The 22,240-nt window shown below is 65.0% G+C and overlaps 2 protein-coding genes across 2 annotated transcripts; one reads left to right on the forward strand and one right to left on the reverse strand.

Moving 5' to 3' along the window:
- Window positions 1–5,297: 5,297 nt before the first annotated feature.
- Window positions 5,298–15,578, reverse strand: HNRNPA1 (heterogeneous nuclear ribonucleoprotein A1). Its single transcript, XM_058861197.1, is given in 12 exon segments — window positions 5,298–5,410; window positions 7,234–7,296; window positions 7,857–7,979; window positions 8,928–9,107; window positions 9,268–9,327; window positions 9,472–9,561; window positions 9,642–9,695; window positions 9,698–9,733; window positions 10,603–10,813; window positions 12,364–12,510; window positions 14,217–14,333; window positions 15,443–15,578. Coding segments are annotated over 11 exon segments (1,089 nt in total). The 5' UTR covers window positions 15,458–15,578; the 3' UTR covers window positions 5,298–5,410; window positions 7,234–7,240.
- A 2,550-nt stretch (window positions 15,579–18,128) lies between these two features.
- On the forward strand, window positions 18,129–20,863 carry CBX5 (chromobox 5). Its single transcript, XM_058861199.1, is given in 5 exon segments — window positions 18,129–18,234; window positions 18,237–18,279; window positions 18,774–18,963; window positions 19,632–19,729; window positions 20,406–20,863. Coding segments are annotated over 5 exon segments (573 nt in total). The 5' UTR covers window positions 18,129–18,143; the 3' UTR covers window positions 20,557–20,863.
- The last annotated feature ends 1,377 nt before the right edge of the window (window positions 20,864–22,240 follow it).

The raw sequence follows: 22,240 nt of genomic DNA on the forward strand, positions 1-22,240 counted from the left end.
TACATTGGGGACATTGGGGACATTGTGGGGACAGTGGGGACAGTGGGGACATTGTGGGGACATTGGGGACATTGGGGGGATTGGGGGGATTGGGGACATTGGGGACATTGGGGGATTGGGGGGACATTGGGGACATTGGGGACATTGGGGACATTGGGGACATTGGGACATTGTGGGGACATTGTGGGGACATTGGGGACATTGGGGACATTGTGGGGACATTGTGGGGACATTGGGGACATTGGGGGATTGGGGTCATTGGGGACATTGGGGACATTGGGGACATTGGGGACATGGGGACATTGGGGACATTGTGGGGACATTGGGGACATTGGGGACAGTGGGGACATTGTGGGGACATTGGGGACACTGGGGACATTGGGGACATTGGGGACATTGTGGGGACATTGGGGACAGTGGGGACATTGGGGACATTGGGACATCGGGGACATTGGGGACATTGGGGACATTGGGACATTGTGGGGACATTGGGGACATTGGGGACAGTGGGGACATCAAGAGACATTGGGGACAGGGACATGGAGGAAGGGACAGGGACAGTGGCCACCCCTGTAGCGCTGGCCCAGCAACGCTGTCCCTTCGCCAAAGCCACAACCCCCCACAGGGCAGTGTCCCCTCTGTGTCCCCCAGTGTCCCCTCTGTGTCCCCCTGTGTCCCCCAGTGTCCCCCAGTGTCCCCCAATGTCCCCCAGTGTCCCCTCTGTGTCCCCCAGTGTCCCCAATGTCCCCCAGTGTCCCCAATGTCCCCTCCATGTCCCCACCTTGGCGAAGAGCCGCTCGCCGTCGTTGTCGAGGATGATGATGGCCTTGACCGTGTACAGGGACGGCTCCTGCGGGGACAGGGACAGCGGTGCCACCGTCCTGCGGGGACACCGTGGGAGGCTGCCCCCCAGGGCCCCGCCAGTGTCCCCATTACTGTCCCCATCACTGTCCCCATGTCCCCATCAGTGTCCCCATCACTGTCCCCATGTCCCCATGTCCCTGTCCCTGTCCCCATGCTGTCCCCATGTCCCCATGCTGTCCCCATGCTGTCCCCATGTCCCTGTCCCCATGTCCCTGTCCCTGTCCCCATGTCCCCATGTCCCTGTCCCTGTCCCCATGCTGTCCCCATGTCCCCATGCTGTCCCCATGCTGTCCCCATGTCCCTGTCCCCATGTCCCTGTCCCTGTCCCATGTCCCTGTCCCCATGTCCCTGTCCCCATGCTGTCCCCATGTCCCTGTCCCCATGTCCCTGTCCCCATGTCCCTGTCCCATGCTGTCCCCATGTCCCTGTCCCCATGTCCCTGTCCCCATGTCCCTGTCCCTGTCCCTGTGCTGTCGCTCCGGGTCCCCGGGACCAAGTTCTGTGATGCACTGACTGCCCAGAGCCACAGCCGGAGTGTAGGACAGAACCTCGGCCCGGACACCCTCGGACACACTGACCACCCATGGACACACTGACCACCCACAGCCACCCATGGACACCTCCGGACACCACTGACCACCCACGGACACCACTGACCACCAGTGACCACCAGTGAGCCACAGCCGGAGTGCAGGACAGAACCTCGGCCCCGGACACCCTCGGACACACTGACCACCCATGGACACCACTGACCACCAGTGACCACCAGTGACCACCCATGGACACCACTGACCACCCACGGACACCTCCGGACACCACTGACCACCCATGGACACACTGACCACCCACAGCCACCAGTGACCACCAGTGACCACCAGTGACCACCCACTGCCACCCACGGCCACCCACGGACACCACTGACCACCCACGGACACCAGTGACCACCCATGGACACCAGTGACCACCCATGGACACCACCAGTGACCACCCATGGACACATTGACCACCCATGGACACCTCCGGACACCACTGACCACCCACAGCCACCACTGACCACCAGTGACCACCAGTGAGCCACAGCCAGAGTGTAGGACAGAACCTCGGCCCAGACACCCTCGGACACCTCTGGACAGCAGTGACCACCAGTGACCACCCACGGACACCTCTGACCACCCATGGACACCAGTGACCACCAGTGACCATCCATGGACACTCCGGCCACCTCTGGTCACCCACGGCCACCAGTGACCACCTCTGGTCACCTCTGGCCACCCAGAGCAGTCCCCAGTGTCCCCCCGCTGTGTCCCCAACTCACCCCCCACTGTCCCCACTCTGGGACCCCGCTCAGCCCCAACTCCCCCCAGTCCCCCCAGTGTCCCCCCAGTGTCCCCCCAGTGTCCCCCCTCCCAGTTTCCCCTCTCTCCCCTCACTCCCCTCACTCCCCCAGTTCCCCCTCACTCCCCTCACTCCCCTCACTCCCCTCACTCCCCAGTTTCCCCTCAGTTTCCCCTCACTCCCCTCACTCCCCCTCACTCCCCCAGTTTCCCCTCACTCCCCTCACTCCCCTCACTCCCCTCACTCCCCAGTTTCCCCTCAGTTTCCCCTCACTCCCCTCTCCCCCGCCGCCCCCTCAGCCCCACCAGCATCAGCGCCTCCATTTTGCCTCCGCCGCTGCCGACGTGGAGCCGGAAGAGCTCCCGCCGCTGATTGGCTGCTCGCCTGCCAATCACTCGCGTTGGCCCCACCCCGCCATTTTGATTGGCCCAACTGTGCCTCAACGCCACCAATCGCTGCGCGCTTCCGGGCAGTGGAGGGCCAATGTTTCCCGCGCTTCCCTGGACGGCCGATGATTGGAGAAGCCACCTGTCAATCACCTCTGCACGGCGCCCCCGGAAGCGGAGGGGGCGGCCCAGTTACCATAGTGACCGGGGAAGCGCTGACGTCACCCCTTTACCGAACCCCAGCTGTGATTGGCTGCCTGTGTTGAGCACGTGACCGGAAGCGGCGCCCCTTTCTGCTGTTGGCCACGCCCGCCGTGGGCGGGGCCTCACGTGACCTTTGGTCCCTTGGGGTTACGGGGGGACATTGGGGACATTTGGGGACATTGAGGGAGTTTGGGACATTGGGGACATTTGGGGACATTTGGGGACATTGAGGGAGTTTGGACACTGGGGACATTTGGGGACATTGAGGGAGTTTGGGGACATTTGGGGACATTGAGGGACATTGAGGGAGTTCGGGACATTGGGACATTTGGGGACATTGGGGACATTTGGGGACATTGGGGACATTTGGGGACAGGGATGGGACCCCCGAGAGCTTCGGGGCCTGGGGTGACACCCAGGGTCCCCTGTGACACCTTGGGGACATCGCTGTCACCGCCAGCCCCGCCCGTGCGGGACAAACCCGCGGCGCCGTGTCTGTGTCACCCTGTGCCACCCCGGGGTGACACATTCCTGTCACCTCCCCCTGTGCCACCCCGGGGTGACACATTCCTGTCACCTCCCCCTGTGCCACCCCGGGGTGACACATTCCTGTCACCTCCCCCTGTGCCACCCCGGGGTGACACTTCCTGTCACCTCCCGCTGTGCCACCCCGGGGTGACACATTCCTGTCACCTCCCCCTGCGCCACCCCGGGGTGACACATTCCTGTCACCTCCCCCTGTGCCACCCCGGGGTGACACATTCCTGTCACCTCCCCCTGTGCCACCCCGGGGTGACACATTCCTGTCACCTCCCCCTGTGCCACCCCGGGGTGACACATTCCTGTCACCTCCCGCTGCTGCTGCTGTCCCCTGGGGCTGTGTCACCTCCCTCAGCCGCATTCCTGCTGTCACCTGTGCTGGCCCTGTCCCCTCCAGGTGACACCGGGTGGCTTCAATGCTGTCACCTGTGCTGGCCCTGTCCCCTCCAGGTGACACCGGGTGGCTTCAATGCTGTCACCTGTGCTGGCCCTGTCCCCTCCAGGTGACACCGGGTGGCCTCAATGCTGTCACCTGTGCTGGCCCTGTCCCCTCCAGGTGACACCGGGTGGCTTCAATGCTGTCACCTGTGCTGGCCCTGTCCCCTCCAGGTGACACCGGGTGGCTTCGCTTCAGTCCCGGATCGGTGTCCCCAACCCTCCTGTCCCTGTCCTGGCTCTGTCCCTTCCGTCCTCATCCTGTCCCCATCTCCAGCGGTGTCCCCACGGTGTCCCTGTCCCCATCTCCAACGGTGTCCCCACGGTGTCACCACGGTGTCCCCCCTGTCCCCACAGTGTCCCCACGGTGTCCCCACGGTGTCCCCGTGGTGTCCCTGTCCCCATCTCCATCGCTGTCCCCACGGTGTCCCTGTCTCCACAGTGTCCCCACGGTGTCCCCAGTGTCCCTACGGTGTCCCCACGGTGTCACCACGGTGTCCCCAGTGTCCCCACAGTGTCCCTGTCCCCATGGTGTCCCCACGGTGTCCCCATGGTGTCCCCACGGTGTCCCCATGGTGTCCTCACAGTGTCCCCGTGGTGTCCCTGTCCCCACGGTGTCCCCACGGTGTCCCCACAGTGTCCCCAGTGTCCCCACGGTGTCCCCACGGTGTCCCCATGGTGTCCCTGTCCCCATCTCCATCGCTGTCCCCACGGTGTCCCCACAGTGTCCCCACAGTGTCCCCACAGTGTCCCCACAGTGTTGGTGTCCCCATGGTGTCCCCAGTGTCCCCTGTCCCTATGGTGTCCCCATGGTGTCCCCACAGTGTCCCCAGTGTCCCCCAAGTGTCCCCAGTGTCCCCATGGTGTCCCCACAGTGCTCCTGTCCCAACAGTGTCCCTGTCCCCACAGTGTCCCCACAGTGTCCCCAGTGTCCCCACAGTGTCCCACAGTGTCCCCACAGTGTCCCCACGATGTCCCCACGGTGTCCCCCCTGTCCCCACACACGGGACACAGGTACAAAAATACCCTTTTATTTTATTGAGGGCACCGGGGGGGTCCCGCGGGCGCTGGGGCGGGGGCTGGGGGGAGGGGGGGGTGGCCCAGCCCTGGGCTGTCCCCAAATGTCCCCAAATGTCCCCAGATGTCCCCGGTGTCCCCCGCTCACCTCCGCGGGCTCCTCTCCCGGGGCCGGCGGCTCCTACAAAAGGGAAGGTGGAATTAGTGGGGGGGGGGCACCCTGGGGACACTTTGGGGACACTTTGGGGACACCTTGGGGACACTCTGGGGACACCCAGGGTGACAACAGAGGCGGGGGCGGAGCCAGGCTGTGATTGACAGCTGAGGCGACCAATCGGGAGGAGAGCAGCCCCCCCCCCACCCCCCGAAATTGACCAAAATAATAAAAAATAATTTAAAAAAAAAACCCAAGAGACATTTATTGAGGGGGGGAGGGGTACAGGACACAGAATTCCAGCCGGGATCTGCGGGGGGGCCCCGGGCACGGAAACCTCCGGGGGCTCCCGGGGGTCCCCCAGCCCCGGGGGCCGCCCCCGCCCCCCCGGCCCCCCGGCCCCGGCCCCGGCTCCGGCTCCGGCGGGACAGACAGACGGACACGATCGGCAGCGGCAGCGGGATCCACAGCGGGGCTGCAACCGGGAACCGGCAGCGTCAGCGGGAGGAGAGGGGAAGGAGCGGGGTGGGATCAGGATTGGGAAAGGATCAGGATTGGGGAAGGAGCGGGAGCGGGAAAGGATCAGGATTAGGATTGGGAAAGGATTGGGATCAGGATTGGGATCGGGGCGGGATCAGGATCGGGAAAGGATCGGGATCAGGGTGGGATCAGCAGGATCGGGATTGGGATCAGGGAAGGATCAGGATCGGGGCAGGATCAGGATTGGGATTGGGATCAGGATCGGGATCAGGGCAGGATTGGGATCGGGATCAGGGAAGGATCAGGATTGGGATTGGGATCAGGGAAGGATCAGGATTGGGATCGGGATCAGGACTGGGGCAGGCTCAGGATCAGGACTGGGATCGGGATCAGGGCAGGATTGGGATCGGGATCAGGGCAGGCTCAGGATCAGGATTGGGATCAGGGCGGGATCAGGATCAGGGAAGGATCGGGATCAGGGCAGGATCAGGATCAGGATTGGGATCGGGATCAGGATCAGGGCAGGCTCAGGATCAGGATTGGGATCAGGGCGGGATCAGGATCAGGAAGGATCGGGATCGGGGCAGGATCAGGATTTGGATCGGGATGAGGATCGGGGTCGGGACTGGGAACAGGAGCGGCTCCAGTGCTGGGGCCTCTGGGAGGGGCAGAGCCCCAACCCCAGCCCCGATCCCAATCCCTGCTCTGATCCCAAATCCCTGCCCGGATCCCAAATCCCTGCCCTGATCCTGATCCAAATCCCTGCTCTGATCCCTGCCCCAATCCCTGATCCCGATCCCAGCCCCGATCCTAATCCCTGCCCTGATCCCAAATCCGGCCCCAATCCCTGATCCCAGCCTCCATCCCAATCCCTGCCCTGATCCGATCCCAAATCCCGGCCCCAATCCCGACCCCAATCCCTCTGGAATTCCCAGCTCCACCCCTCCCCCTCATTCCCATCCTTTTTCCTCCTTCCCCTGCTCTTTTCCCCCGATTTTCCTCTTCAATTCCTCATTTTAACCTTTTCCTCCATCTCTTTCCCACCTTTTCTCCCTTTTCCAACCCTTCCTCACTTCCCTCCTTCCTTTATTCCCCCCAATCTTCCTCCCCTCATCTTTCCCCCTTTTTCCCCAAATCCTCTTCATCCTCCCACCTTTTCCCAATTTTTCCCTCTTTCCTCCCAACCTTTCCTCCCTTTCCTCCCCAACCCTTCCAACATTTTTATTTTCCCATTTCTCTCAATCCTCTCCCCATTTTCCTGTTTCCCCCCAGTTTTTCCTGCCCTTTTCCGGATTTCCCACCCTTTTTCCCTGTTTTTTTCCCCCATTTTCCCCACCCTTTTCCCATATTTTTCCCTCATTTTCCCATATTTTCCCCCACGCTTTTCCTGTTTTTTCCCCCCATTTTCCATATTTTTTCCCCCCCATTTTCCCAGATTTTCCCCACCTTTTTCCCTGTTTTTTCCCCCATTTTCCCCCCCCATTTTCCCCCATTTTCCCCACCCTTTTTTCCCTGTTTTTCCCCCCATTTTCCATATTTTCCCCACCCTTTTCCCATATTTTCCCCACCCTTTTCCCTGTTTTTTTCCCCACCCTTTTCCCCTGTTTTTTCCCCCCTTTTTCCCTGTTTTTTCCCCCATTTTCCCCACCCTTTTCCCTGTTTTTTCCCACCCTTTTCCCGGATTTTCCCCACCCTTTTTCCCTGTTTTTTCCCCCATTTTCCCTGTTTTTCCCTTCCCTTTTCCCTGTTTTTTCCCCCCATTTTCCCATATTTTCCCCACCCTTTTCCCCTGTTTTTTCCCCCATTTTCCCCCCTCACCTGGCTGTTAAAACCTCCTCCCTCCTCCGTAGCTGCCGCCGCCGCTGGAGCTGCCGTAGCCGCCTGCGGAACCGGGGACACCCCAAAATTGGGGAGGGGTCCCCAAAAGTGTCCCCAGCCAGGACCCCCCCACCCCTGCCAGGACAGTTTTGGGGCTCCCCAGGTGAGTTTGGGGTTCCCCAGGTGATTTTTGGGGTTCCCAGGGGGTTTTTAGGCTCCCCCAGGTGATTTTGGGGTTCCCTGGGTGATTTGAGGCTCCCAGGTGGTTTTAGGGTCCCCAGGGAGTTTTTAGGCTCCCTCAGGGGGCTTTTAGGGTCCCCCAGATGATTTTTGGGCTCCCCAGATGATTTTTAGGGTCCCCCAGGGGGTTTTGGGGTCCCCCAGGTGGTTTTTGGGGGCCCCCAGGTGGATTTTAGGCTCCCCAGGTGATTTTGGGCACTCCCAGGTGGTTTTAGGGTCCCCCAGGTGATTTTTAGGGTCCCCAGGGGTTTTGGGGCTCCCCCAGATGATTTTTAGGCTCCCCCAGATGATTTTGGGGCTCCCCAGGGGGTTTTAGGGTCCCCAGGGGGTTTGGGCTCCCCCAGATGATTTTGGGGCTCCCCAGGGGGTTTTGGGGCACTCACCGCCGCCGTAGGGCCCCGAGCTGCGCCCCCCGAAGCTGCCGCCCTTCATGGGCCCAAAGCTCGAGGCCTGGCTGTTGTAGCTGCCAAAGTCGTTGTAGCTGCCCCCACCCCCAAAATTGCTGCCTGGGGGACACAGGGACAGGGGGGTCAGGGGGGACACAGGGGTCAGAGGGGTCAGGGGGGTCAGAGGGGACAGAGGGGACAGGGGGGACAGCAGGGACAGAGGGGACAGGGGGGTCAGGGGGGACACAGGGGACAGGGGGACAGAGGGGTCAGGGACAGTGGGGACAGGGGACAGAGGGGACAGGGGGACAGGGGGTCAGAGGGGACAGAGGGGACAGGGGGGACAGCAGGGACAGAGGGGACAGGGGGGTCAGGGGGGACACAGGGGACAGGGGGGTCAGGGGGGACACAGGGGACAGGGGGGTCAGGGGGGACAGCAGGGACAGAGGGGACACAGGGGACAGGGGACAGGGGGGTCAGGGGACAGGGGACAGGGGACAGGGGGGACAGGGGGGTCAGGGGGGTCAGGGGTCAGCAGGGACAGGGGTCAGGGGGACACCCCCAGAGCTGGGGGGCACAGGGAGCACACAGGGGTACCCCATGACCGGGGGAATTGGGGGATTTGGGGTGGGGGATTTGGGATCCCAAATGCTCTGGGATGGTTTAACCGAGAGCCCGGAGCTCAGGGGGGCTTGAACTGAGATCCAAAGGCCCTGGGAGATCCAGGATGGAATCCCTGAGATCCCAAAATCCAGGAGACAATCGGATTCCCTGAGATCCCAGAGCCCCCAGGAACTGAGATCCCAAAACCCCAGGGAGCTCTTGGGATGGTTTCCCTGAGATCAGGGAGCTTCAGGATGGATTCCCTGAGCTCCCAAAACCCCTGGGATGGATTCCCTGAGCTCCCAAACCCCCTGGAATGGTTCCCCGAGCTCCCAATCCCCCAGGAGCTCCAGGATGGATTCCCTGAGATCCCAAAGTTTCTGGGATGGATTCCCTGAGCTCCCAACCCCCCCAGTCCGGCTCCCCAGTCCCCCAGACCCCCCTCCCGTCCCCGCTGGCTCCCACCTGTGCCCGCCTCGGCCAGTCCGTTCCTCACGGCCAGCGCCGGTCCCCGTGCCGGCCGCCTGCCCCCGCTGCCGCCGCCGAAGCCGCCGCCGCCGTTGTTGTAGCCGTCGTAGGAGCCGCTGCCGCCGTAGCCCCGGTTGCCGCCAGAGTAGCCGGGGCCGCCGCCGCCGCCGCCGTAGCCTGCGGGGAGAAGAAGCGGGAGAGGGGGTTTGAGGCGGCGGGGCCGTGGCGGGCGCGGAGGGGCCGGGCTCCGGCGGGCGCGGGCGGGCTCGGGCTGCGTCGCTGGCGGGGCCGGGCGTCCTGGCGGTGCCCCCGGGGGCTCGGGCCCGGCCTGCCTTACCGTCAGCGCCAAATCCATTAAATCCGTCGCCGCCGTAGGCGCCGGCGCGGCCAAACCCACCTGGAAAGAACAAACCGCGCTGGGGCCCCGCCAGGGACGGGCGCCGGAGCCCGGGGGGAGCGCGGGGAGCGCGGAGCGGCCGCGGGGAGCGGGGAGCGGGGAGCGGGGAGGGGTCCCCCCGGGGGTCCCGGCCCCGTCACTCACCACGGCCCCCGAAGTTGCCCCCGCGGCTGAAGTTGTCGCCGCCGCCGAAGCCGCCGCGGCCGCCGCCGAAGTTCCCGGAGCCGCTGCGGCCTAGGGGGGGGACGGGGGCTTTAGGCACGGCGCCGGTGGCGCGGGCGCGGGGGGGACACGGCCGGTGGCCGCGGGCTCACCTCGCTGGCCGGCCGAGGCGCTGGCCATCTCCTGCTTGGACAGAGCCTTGCGCACTCACAGTTGTGCCCGTTCACCGTGTGGTACTTCTGGACTGCGGGGGGACACGGCCACTGCTGGGGACAGCGCTGCCACCGCGGGGCTGCCACCGCACGGGATGGCCACGCGCTGTCCCCAGCTGGACTGGCACTGCCACGCGCTGTCCCCAGCTGGACTGGCACTGCCACACACTGTCCCCAGCAGGACTGGCACTGCCCCAACCCATCCGAGACTGTCCCCAACCTGTCACCCACCCCAGCTCATCCTCAGTCTGTCCCCAGGCTGTCCCCAGCCGGACTGGCACTGCCCCAAGCCATCCTCAATCTGTCCCCAGACTGTCACCCACCCCAGCTCATCCCCAGGCTGTCCCCAGCTGGACTGTCACTGCCCCACCCCGTCCCCAATCTGTCCCCAGGCTGTTCCCAAGCCATCCTCAATCTGTCCCCAGGCTCTCCCACACCGTCCCCAGGCTGTCACCCACCCCAGCTCATCCCCAGGCTGTCCCCAGCTGGACTGTCACTGCCCCACCCCATCCCAAATCTGTCCCCAGGCTGTTCCCAAGCCATCCTCAATCTGTCCCCAAGCTGTCCCCACCCCATCCCAGGTTCTCTTCTCCCCAGGCTGTCCCCACACTGTCCCGAATCCCCAAGCTGTTCCCTGTCCCCACACTGTCCCCAGCCTGTCACCCGCCCCAGCTCATCCCTATGCTGTCCCCACACTGTCCCTGTCCACACACTGTCCCCAGAGCACTCACTGACGATTTTGTCGACCGAGTCGTGGTCGTCGAAGGTGACGAAGGCGAAGCCGCGCTGTCCCCAGCCTGTCCCCAGCCTGTCACCCACCCCAGCTCATCCCCACACTGTCCCCAGGCTGTCCCCAATCCCCACACTGTCCCCAGGCTGTCCCTGTCCCCAGAGCACTCACTGACGATTTTGTCCACCGAGTCGTGGTCGTCGAAGGTGACGAAGGCGAAGCCGCGCTTTTTGCCGCTGCCGCGGTCGGTCATGATCTCGATGACCTCGATCTTGCCGTACTGCCCGAAGTACTCGCGCAGGTGATGCTCCTCCGTGTCCTCCTTGATGCCGCCCACGAAGATCTTCTTCACCGTCAGGTGCGCGCCGGGCCGCTGCGAGTCCTGGGGACGGCAGCTGGAGCTGTCCCCACCGCTGGCCCTGTCCCCACTGCTGGCCCTGTCCCCACTGCTGTCCCCAGCGCTGGCCCTGTCCCCACTGACCCCACTGCTGGCCCTGTCCCCACTGTCCCCACTGTCCCCACTGCTGGCCCTGTCCCCACTGCCACTGCTGTCCCCAATGCTGGCCCTGTCCCCACTGTCCCCACTGCTGGCCCTGTCCCCACTGTCCCTGCTGCTGTCCCCAACGCTGGCCCTGTCCCCACTGTCCCCCAACGCTGGCCCTGTCCCCACTGTCCCCAATGCTGGCCCTGTCCCCACTGTCCCCAACGCTGGCCCTGTCCCCACTGCCCCCAGTGCTGGCTCTGTCCCCACTGTCTCCACTGCTGGCCCTGTCCCCACTGTCCCCAACGCTGGCCCTGTCCCCACTGTCCCCACTGTCCCCAACGCTGGCCCTGTCCCCACTGTCCCCACTGTCCCCAACGCTGGCCCTGTCCCCACTGTCCCCACTGTCCCCACTGTCCCCAACGCTGGCCCTGTCCCCACTGACCCCACTGTCCCCAACGCTGGCCCTGTCCCCACTGACCCCACTGTCCCCAACGCTGGCCCTGTCCCCACTGACCCCACTGTCCCCAGCACTGGCCCTGTCCCCACTGACCCCACTGCTGGCCCTGTCCCCAACGCTGGCCCTGTCCCCACTGCCACTGCTGCTGTCAGCGCTGCCACCAGCGCTGGCCCTGTCCCCAGAGCCACTCCTGGCCCTGTCCTCACTGCCACCCCTGTCCCTTTCCTCACTGCCACCACCAGCCCTGTCCGCATGGCCACTCTTGGCCCTGTCCCCACTGCCACTGCTGCTGTCCCCAGGGCCACCACTGTCCCTGTCCCGATGCCGTCACTGCTGTCTCCATGGCCACTGCTGTCCCCACTGTCCCTCTGTCTCCAGTGCCACCACTGCCTGTCCCTGTCCCATGTCCCCAGCAGGGATGTGGCTCCCCTTGTCCCCAGCCCTGGCCAGCCCATCCCAAAGCCAGGCCACCCTTGTCTGTGTCCCCAGTGTGTGTCCCCTCAATGTCTGTGTCACCCAGTCTGTGTCCCCTCAATGTCCCCAATATCCCCCCCAATGTCCCCTCACTCTCGGGACATGGCCCGTTTGGGTTCCACCACCCTGCCATGTCCCCCCAGTGTCCCCAGTGTCCCCCCAGTGTCCCCAATGTCCCCCCAGTGTCCCCAATGTCCCCCCAGTGTCCCCAATGTCCCCAATGTCCCCTCACCTCTCGGGACACGGCCCGTTTGGGTTCCACCACCCTGCCATGTCCCCAATGTCCCCCCAGTGTCCCCAATGTCCCCTCACCTCTCGGGACACGCCCGTTGGGTTCCACCACCCTGCCATGTCCCCCCAGTGTCCCAATGTCCCCCCAGTGTCCCCAATGTCCCCTCACCTCTCGGGACACGGCCCGTTTGGGTTCCACCACCCTGCCATGTCCCCAATGTCCCCCAGTGTCCCCAATGTCCCCAATGTCCCCCCAGTGTCCCCAGTGTCCCCAATGTCCCCTCACCTCTCGGGACACGGCCCGTTTGGGTTCCACCACCCTGCCATCCACCTTGTGTGGCCGCGCGTTCATGGCGGCGTCGACCTCCTCCACCGAGGAGTAGGTGACGAACCCAAAGCCCCGCGAGCGCTTCGTGTTGGGGTCCCGCATCACCTGGGGACAGGAATGGGACAGGGACAGGTTGGGGACACCTCAGGAACATGGGGACAGGTTGGGGACAGGTCAGTGACACAGGGACAGGTCAGGGACACAGGGACAGGTCAGGGATGTGACGAACCCAAAGCCCCGCGAGCGCTTCGTGTTGGGGTCCCGCATCACCTGGGGACAGGAACGGGACAGGGACAGGTTGGGGACAGGTTGGGGACAGCTCAGTGACACAGGGACAGGTCAGGGACAGGTCAGTGACACAGGGACAGGTCAGGGATGTGACGAAGCCAAAGCCCCGCGAGCGCTTCGTGTTGGGGTCCCGCATCACCTGGGGACAGGATGGGACAGGGACAGGTTGGGGACACCTCAGGGACAGGTCAGGGACACCTCAGGGACATGGGGACAGATTGGGGACAGGTCAGTGACACAGGGACAGGTCAGGGACAGGTCAGTGACACAGGAACAGGTCAAGGATGTGACGAACCCAAAGCCCCGCGAGCGCTTCGTGTTGGGTCCCGCATCACCTGGGGACAGGGACACCTCAGGGACATGAGGACACCTCAGGGACAGGTCAGGGACACCTCAGTGACACAGGGACAGGTCAGGGACAGGTCAGTGACACAAGGACAGGTCAGGGATGTGACAAACCCAAAGCCCCATGAGCGCTTCGTGCCGGGGTCCCGCATCACCTGGGGACACCGTGGGGACACTGTGGGGACATGGGGAGGCACAGGCAGGGGACACAGGGCAGGGGACACAGGGAGAGACAGCCACAGGTCACACACAGGTGGCACAAGTGAGGGGTCACACAGAGGTGACACAGGTGGCACAGGTGAGGGGTCACACAGAGGTGACACAGGTGGCACAGGTGAGGGGTCACACAGAGGTGACACAGGTGGCACAGGTGAGGGGTCACACAGAGGTGACAGGTCACACACAGGTGACACAAGTGACAGGTCACACCCAGGGAGGCTGTTGGAGGTGCCACAGGGGCTGGGCTGGGTTTGGGGGTCCCAGAGAAGGTTTTGGGATCCCAGGGATGAATTTGGTGTCCTGGGGACAGATTTGGGGTCCCAGGGATGGATTTGGGGTCCCAGGGATGAATTTGGGGTCCCAGGGGCAGATTTGGTGTCCCAGAGAGGGCTCTGGGGATGGATTTGGTGTCCCAGGGACGGATTTGGGGTCCCAGGGAGGGCTCTGGGGATGGATTTGGGTCCCAGGGACAGATTTGGGGATGGATTTGGTGTCCAGGGACAGATTTGGGTCCAGGGGTGGCTCTGGGGATGGATTTGGTGTCCCAGGGATGGATTTGGTGTCCCAGGGACAGATTTGGGGTTCCAGGGATGGATTAGGGATCCTGGGATGGATTTGTGTCGCAGGGCCAGATTTGGTGTCCCAGGGAGGGCTCTGGGGATGGCAGGGATGGTTTTGGTGTCCTGGGGATGGATTAGGGATCCTGGGGATGGATTTGGTGTCCCAGGGATGGATTTGGGGTCCCAGTGACAGATTTGGGGATGGATTTGGGGTCCCAGGGACGGATTTGGTGTCCCAGGGACAGATTTGGGGTCCCAGGGACAGATTTGGGGATGGATTTGGTGTCGCAGGAACAGATTTGGTGTCCCAGGGGTGGCTCTGGGGATGGATTAGGGATCCTGGGGATGGATTTGGGGTCCCAGGGAGGGCTCTGGGGACGCTCTGGGGTCCCCTCTCACCACGCAGTCGGTGAGGGTGCCCCACTGCTCGAAGTGGCTGCGCAGGCTCTCGTCTGTGGTTTCGAAGCTCAGGCCGCCGATGAAAAGTTTCCGGAGCTGCTCCGGCTCCTTCGGGGACTGCGGGAAAAGGGGGCACGGCCAGAGGGGTCACGGGGGGCTGGGCACCCCCTGAGCCCCCCAAAACCCCTCCCGGGACCCCAAATTCCATCCTGGACCTTCCCCACAGCTCCTTCACCCCAATTCCCCTCTGGGAACCTCCCAGCCCCAGGGATGCCCCAAAACCCCAAATTCCACCCTGGGACCCCCCCGGGGCTCCAGGGAGCTCCTGACACCACAAATCCCCCCTGGGAACCCCCAGCCCCAGCCTGAGGGGGTGCCCAGTCCCCGAGGAGCCCCCCACCCCCCACCTGAGACCCCCAGACCCTGAAAGGACCCAGAGACCCCACCCTGGGCCCCAAAACGACCCCCCTGAGCTCCTCCATCCCAAATTTCTGGGGCCAGCTGATCCTTCAGCATCCTCAGTTCCCATCTGGGGGGGTCACCAGGCCCTCGACCCTCCCCCAGTCCCACTTCCAGGACCCCCCACCCAAATTTCTCCACCTCCCAGCCCCCAAATCTCCCCCCCAGCCCCTGTTTTGGGGCCCTACCACCCCAAACCCCTAACTTTGACCCCCCCCAACCCTAAATTCCGACTCCCCCACCCCCCCAAAACCCCCCAGCCCCTCATTTTCACCCTCCCATCCCCCCCAAACCAACCCCAAACCCCAAAACTCGCCCTCCCTCACCCCCCAAAACCCCCAACCTTTATTTCCCATCCCCCGCCCCCCCCATTTCGAACCCCCCCCCAGCCGAATTTCCCCCCTCCGGTGCCGTTATTCGGGAGCCCCCCCGCCCCCCCCATCCCCGGTGACACAAAGGGACGCGCACGTGGCCGCGGGCGCGCGCGCGGGGCGGGGGTCGCGGGGGGGTCGCGCATGCGCCTGAGGGGGGGTGGGGAGGGGAGGGGGGGGGGCTCTGTGTGTGAACCCCCCCCCCCCAAGGGCGCCTGCGCGGGTGAGGGGAGGGGGGGGGCGCGGTGCGCAGGCGCAGTGAGGACCCGCGGCCCGCCAGGCGGCGGCGGGGGCGGCGCGGGGAGTGGGGGGGGGGGGGAACGGAACGATAAAAAATAAAAATAAATAAAAAAAAAATAACGCGCGGGAATCGGCGAGGGGAAAGCGAGCGCTGACCTCGGCCTTGGCCATGGCGGCGGCGCGGGGCGGGCCGGGCGGTGGCGGCAGCGCGCGATGCTCCCTCTGCGAGGGCCGACACGGAAAGGGGCCGAGCGATGAGAGCGCCGCCGCCTCACCCCGCCGCCCCCGCCGCCCTCACGGCCCCCCGCGCCGCCTCCCATTGGTTGACGCCGCCCGGCGCCGCCGTCTCATTGGCGCGCCTGATGAGCTCCGCCCGCTCTGCCGCAGCTGATTGGCTGCCTGCGGGTATGTCCCGCCCCCCGCGCCGCGCTGATTCGCTGGAACCGCTGGTGCCACGCCCCGCGCTGCTTTTCCCGCTCCGGCCCGGAGACTCCCCGGCGCGCCGCTGATTGGTTGGCGCGGCGGAGGGCCCGCCCCCCGCTCGGCGCTCATTGGCTGAGCGCGCGGTGGGACGGTCCCCATTGGCGGGCGCGGCCGTCGCTCAGCGCGGGCCGCCGGCGGGCCCAGCGCAGCTCGACGAGCGCGGCGCGGCTGCGCAGAGCGGGGCGGCGGCGACTCCCGGCGGCGGCGAGGAGGGGCCGCCCGCCCGCCGGCCCCAAGGTGCGCCCCGAGCAGCGCATGCGCCAATCGCGGCGGGCTTCGGGGAGGGGGGAAAGGCGGGCGGACGCATGCGCGGAGCGCGGCCGCCGGCGCCTGCGCGCTGCGGGCGGTTTTGGCGGGCGGAGCGCGGAGCGCCGGCAGCTCGGAGGGGCGGCCAAACCGCGGCGAACGGGCCCGCGCCGGAGCCGCTCTCCGCGCAGGTAGCGCCGGCGGCGGGCGGCGGATGAATGGGCGGCAGCGCGGGGGCGGGTCCGCCGCTGTGACGGACAGGCGCGCTGGCCAATGGCGGCGGGCGGGGGCGGGGCCTCGCGGGGAGTGGCGGGCGCGGTATTTAGTAGCCGCGAACGGGAGGCGGGGCGCGGCGGCGATTGACAGGCGCGCTGACCAATAGCGGCGCGGCATAGGCGGGGCGGCGCTTGGAGTGACGGTTCCGCCGTCCAATTGCGGCGCGGCGGGGCTGTGGCGAGCGGCGGGGCGCCCAGCCAATCAGCGCGCGGGCGCGCTGCGGCTTTGACCAATCGCGGGTCTCGGCGCGCTTGTGGCCCCGCCTCCAGGTCCGGCAGCCGGGCCCCCCGGCCGCGCTTTGAACCCAAAACTGCGGCTTTTTTACCCCAAAACTGCGGCTTTTGCCCTCAAACCGCCGCCTTTCGCCTCAACCGGCGCTTTCCCGCCTCCAGCCGCGGCTTTTCCCTCACAACTGCGGTTTTTAGCCGTGGAAGGGGCGCTCTTGGCCCGAGAGCGGCGCGTTCCCTTTGTTCCCTCAGGATTCCGGGCGCGGGATCCGGGACGCCCCGGGGCCCCGGCCGGGCCCTTCCCTTCCAAAGCCGCCTTTTCCCACCCGAAACGGCGCCTCTTCCCTCAGGGATCCGCCGCAAAGCTCCGCTTCCTCCCCAACCCGCGCCGAGAAATCCCGCCGGGAATCCGGCAGGAAATTCCAGCCGGGAGCGAGGAATTCCCGGCTTCCCTCACGGGGGCGGAGGGATGCGTTTAAAGGAAAGAAATCCGCTAAAATCGAGGCTTAAAGGGAGAGAAAAAAAAAAGCTCGAAATGTTTTTTTTTTAAAAAAAAAAACTCTTTTCTTTTTTTCATCCCCGTTTTTAAGGGGTTTTAGCCCAGATTCCATTTCCTGTTCCCAAACCCCCCTCAGTTTTAAGGGATTTATCCCAAATTCCATTTCTCTTTGCCTAAATTCTCAGAGGTTTTTAGCCCGAATTGCGTTTCTTTGTGCCTAAATCCCCGCTGTTTTTTTAGGAATCCTGTGCTCCCCCCTTGGGATCTCCCTTTGAGGGTCCGAAGTGACCCCAAACCCCTCCTTGGGGTCCCAAAATGGCCCCAAACCCCTCCTTGGGGTCCCAAATGACCCCAAATCCTTCCTTGGGGTCCAAATGACCCCAAATCCTTCCTTGGGTCCCAAAATGTCCCCAAATCCCTCCTTGGGGTCCCAAATGACCCCAAATCCTTCCTTGGGGTCCCAAAATGACCCCAAACCCCTCCTTGGGGTCCCAAAATGTCCCCAAACCCCACCCTGAGCTGTCCCCTGTCCCTGCTGGGTGACAACGCCGTGTCCCCAGAGCGGTGGCTGCGCTGTGGGCAGGAGGAAACCCCCATGGTGACATTCCCTGTCCCTGTCCCTGTCCCACAGTGACATTCCCTGTCCTGTGGTGGCATTCACTGTCCTGTGGTGACATTCCCTGTCCCCTGTCCCTGTCCCACGGTGACATTCCTGCCCCACGGTGACAATCCTTGTCCCCTGTCCCTGTCCTATGGTGACATTCCTGCCCCACGGTGACAATCCCTGTCCCCTGTCCCTGTCCCCAGAGCGGTGGCTGCACTGTGGGCAGGAGGAACCCCCTGTGTGACAATCCTGTCCCACGGTGACATTCCCTAATCCCTGACCCATGGTGACATTCCCTGTCCCTCGTCCCTGTCCCACGGTGACATTCCCTGCCCCACAGTGACATCCCCTGTCCCCAGAGCGGTGGCTGCGCTATGGGCAGGAGGAACCCCCTGTGTGACAATCCCTGCCCCGTGGTGACATTCCCTGCCCCACGGTGACATCCCTGTCCCGCGGTGACAATCCTGCCCCATGGTGACAATCCCTGTCCCCTGTCCCTGTCCCCAGAGCGGTGGCTGCGCTATGGGCAGGAGGAGCCGGCGGGCAGCCGACAGCTCGTCCTCGGGGGAGGAGGAGGAGTATGTGGTGGAGAAGGTTCTGGATCGGCGCGTGGTGAGGGCCAGGCCGAGTACCTGCTCAAGTGGAAGGGCTTCTCCGAGTGAGTGACACTGGGGACAGCGCGGTGGCACGTGGGATGGGGACAGGGGACAGGGACAGGGGATGGGGACAGGGGACAGGGGACAGGGACAGGGGACAGGGACACAGCTCGTGGGGACAGGGACAGGGGACACAGGGACAGGGACACGGCTCCTGGGGACAGGGACACAGTTCCTGGGAGGTGGCACTGGGGATCCAGCTGTGTGACAGGGACACAGGGACATGGGGACACCACAGTGACCCTGGGGTGACCCTGGGTGCCATGGGGACACTGCAGGGACCCTCCTCTGTGACAAGGTGACCCCGGGGTGTGACAGGGCACACAGCATCATGGCTGGGGGGTGTCCCTGGGTGTCCCCTGGCTGTCCCTGGGTGTCCTCTGGCTGTCCCCTGGGTGTCCCTGGTGTCCCCAGGTGTCCCTGGTGTCCCCTGGTGTCCCCTGGTGTCCCCTGGTGTCCCCTGGTGTCCCCTGGTGTCCCCTGACCGTGTCCACAGGGAGCACAACACGTGGGAGCCCGAGAAGAACCTGGACTGTCCCGAGCTGATCTCGCAGTTCCTGCGCAAGGACCGCAGGATGAGGGACATGAGGGACATGAGGGACAGTGACGGGACACGGCCCCGGGAGCGCCCCTAGCGCAAGGGACTGCCCGGGAGCGAGGACGGGAGAGCCAAGAAGAAGAGAGAGGTGAGAGGGGACAGCTGGGACAGGGACATGGGGAGGGGACATGGGGATGGGGACAGGGACGTGGGATGGGGACAGGGACACAGGAGGGGACAGGGACATGGGGATGGGACAGGGACATGGGGATGGGGACAGGGACATGGAGAGGGGACAGGGACACCAGGAGGGGACAGGGACACCTGGGGACAGGGACGCCGGGAGGGGACAGGGACACCTGGGGACAGGGACACCGGGAGGGGACACGGGGATGGGGACAGGGACACGGGGAGGGGACAGGGACACCAGGAGGGGACAGGGACACGGGGAGGGGACAGGGACACCAGGAGGGGACAGGGACATGGGGATGGGGACACCAGGAGGGGATGGGGACACCTGGGGACAGGAACATCAGGATGAGACAGGGACACCAGGAGGGGACAGGGACATGGGGATGGGGACACAGGGATGGGGACAGGAATGGACACCCAGGGATGGGGACAGGGGTTGGGGACAGTGACACCTCTCCACGGGGACAGGAGTCCTGCAGCGGCCACCAGGGAGGGGACAGTGCCACCACGCTGGGACTGGCACCGTCCCCAGCCCAGAGCTGCACCCTGTCCCCTCTTCCTCCCAAAATCCCGGGGTTTTTTTTTTTTCCCAAAACAATTCCCTTTGTCCCCAAAACCTCCCAGAGCAACGACATCGCCCGCGGCTTCGAGCGGGGGCTGGAGCCCGAGAAGATCATCGGGGCCACCGACTCCTGCGGGGACCTCATGTTCCTCATGAAGTGGTGAGGCCACCAGCAGTGTCCCCAGAGTCCCCTGAGCCCCCAGCCCGTGGCTGTGACCCCCACCGTTTGTGTCCCCTGTGTCCCCCAGTTTGTGTCCCCCATGTCCCCCAGTTTGTGTCTGTGACCCCCCCCAGTTTGTCACTGTGTCCCCACTTTGTGTCCCAAATTTATCCCCTGTCCCCACTTGGTGTCCCCACTTTGTCCCCAGTTTAACCCCTGTCCCCACTTTGTCCCCAATTTGTCCTCAGTTTGTCCTCAGTTTGTGTCCCCAGTTTGTCCCTGTGTCCCCAATTTCTGTCCCCAGTTTCTGTCCCCAGTTTGTGTCCCCAGTTACATCCCCAGTTTGTGTCCCCAGTTTGTGTCCCCAGTTTGTCCCCAGTTTAACCCCTGTCCCCAGTTTGTCCCCAGTTTGTGTCCCCAGTTTGTGTCCCCAGTTTGTGTCCCCAGTTTGTCCCAGCTTGTGTCCCCAGTTTGTGTCCCCAGTTTGGTCCCCAGTTTAACCCCTGTCCCTAGTTTGTGTCCCAGTTTGTCCCTGTGTCCCCAGTTTGTGTCCCCAGTTTGTCCCCAGTTTAACCCCTGTCCCCAGTTTGTCCCCAGTTTGTGTCCCCAGTTTGTGTCCCCAGTTTGTGTCCCCAGTTTAACCCCTGTCCCCCCCTGTCCCCCCCTGTCCCCCCAGGAAGGACACGGACGAGGCCGACCTGGTGCTGGCCAAGGAGGCCAACCTCAAGTGTCCCCAAATTGTCATCGCGTTCTACGAGGAGCGGCTGACGTGGCACGCGTACCCCGAGGACGGTGACAGCAAGGAGCGGGACCCCCCCCGCAGCTAAACCCCCCCCCTGTACATAGCCCCCCCTCGGTGGGGACCCCCGGGACTGTCCCCTGTCCCCCCCAGTGTCCCCAGGGGACAGGGCTGGGGTGACGCTCCCCCTGGGGGTGTCCCCAGCCTGTCCCCACCCCTCACCCCCCTCCCCGGGCGGATTTGGGGGGGTGGCCCCGGGTTTTGGTGTTTTTTAAAGTCGGTGTTTTTAGCTGGGGCCACCCCCCGGGGTGTCCCCGTGTCCCCTCTGTCCCCTCCCCGTGTTGTCCCCAAGGCTCCTCCCCCCGGATTTGCTGCCAATAAACGGTCACTTTTCAGGAGCTGCTGCTGGCTGGGGACCTGGGGACCCTCGGTGTCCCCTCGGTGTCCCCTCGTGTCCCCTCAGTGTCCCCCTCGGTGTCCCCTCAGTGTCCCTCGTGTCCCCTCGGTGTCCCCTCAGTGTCCCCTCGTGTACCCCCAGTGTCCCCAGCATGTCCCAGTGTCCCCTCGTGTACCCCCAGTGTCCCCCCAGTGTCCCCTCAGTGTCCCCTCGTGTCCCCCAGTGTCCCCCCGGTCACCTCGGCGGTGCCACCCGCTGGGGACAGAGGGGGACCTGGGGACACCTGGGTGACTTGGGGGGGCTTGGGGACACCTCAGTGACACGGGGAGGGGCTTGGGGACACCTCAGTGACACGGGGAGGGGCTTGGGGACACCTGGGTGACACAGGGAGGGGGCTTGGGACAACCTGGCTACTGGAGGGGGATTGTTGGGGACATCTGGGTGACGCATGAGGGGTTGGGGACCCTCGGGTGACACCGGGGGGGGGGTTGGGGACACCGGGGGGAGGTTGGGGACACTCAGGTGACACCCAAGGGCGGGTTGGGGACACTCAGGTGACCCCGGGGGGGGGTTGGGGACACTCAGGTGACACCGGGGGGGGGATTGGGGACCCTCGGGTGACACCGGGGGGAGGTTGGGTACCCAAGGGCGGGGTTGGGGGACCCTCGGGTGACACCGGGGGGAGGTTGGGGACACTCAGGTGACACCCAAGGGCGGGTTGGGGACACTCAGGTGACACCCAAGGGGGATTGGGGACACTCAGGTGACCCCGGGGGGGGTTGGGGACCCTCGGGTGACACCGGGGGGGGTTGGGGGACCCTCGGGTGACACCGGGGGGGGGGTTGGGGACACCGGGGAGGTTGGGGACACTCAGGTGACACCGGGGGGGGTTGGGGACCCCTCGGGTGACCCCGGGGGGGGTTGGGGACCCTCGGGTGACACCGGGGGGGGTTGGGGACCCTCGGGTGACATCCAAGGGGAAGTTGGGGACCCTCGGGTGACCCCGGGGGGGGTTGGGGACACCGGGGGGAGGTTGGGGACCCTCGGGTGACCCCGGGGGGGGATTGGGGACCCTCGGGTGACCCCGGGGGGTGTTGGGGACCCTCGGGTGACCCCGGGGGGTGTTGGGGACCCCCGCGCTCCCTCCCGGTCCCGCCAGGGGGCGCCCTCGCGCCGCCGCCGCTCCTCGCGCCGCCCCCCCCACCGTGGGAAGAAGGGGCGTGTCCCGGTCAGGCCCCGCCCCCTCCGGTGAGCGCGCGCCGCGGTCCGCCGCCCCCCGTTCCCCCCTCCTGTGCCCCTCCCCCCTCCCGTGCCCCCCACGCGCGTTCGGGACCCGGGGGTGGGCTCGGGGGCGGCGGGGGGAGGGGAAGGGGGG

This window comes from Poecile atricapillus, chromosome 35 (assembly GCF_030490865.1).
Source record: "Poecile atricapillus isolate bPoeAtr1 chromosome 35, bPoeAtr1.hap1, whole genome shotgun sequence".
NCBI lineage: Eukaryota > Metazoa > Chordata > Aves > Passeriformes > Paridae > Poecile > Poecile atricapillus.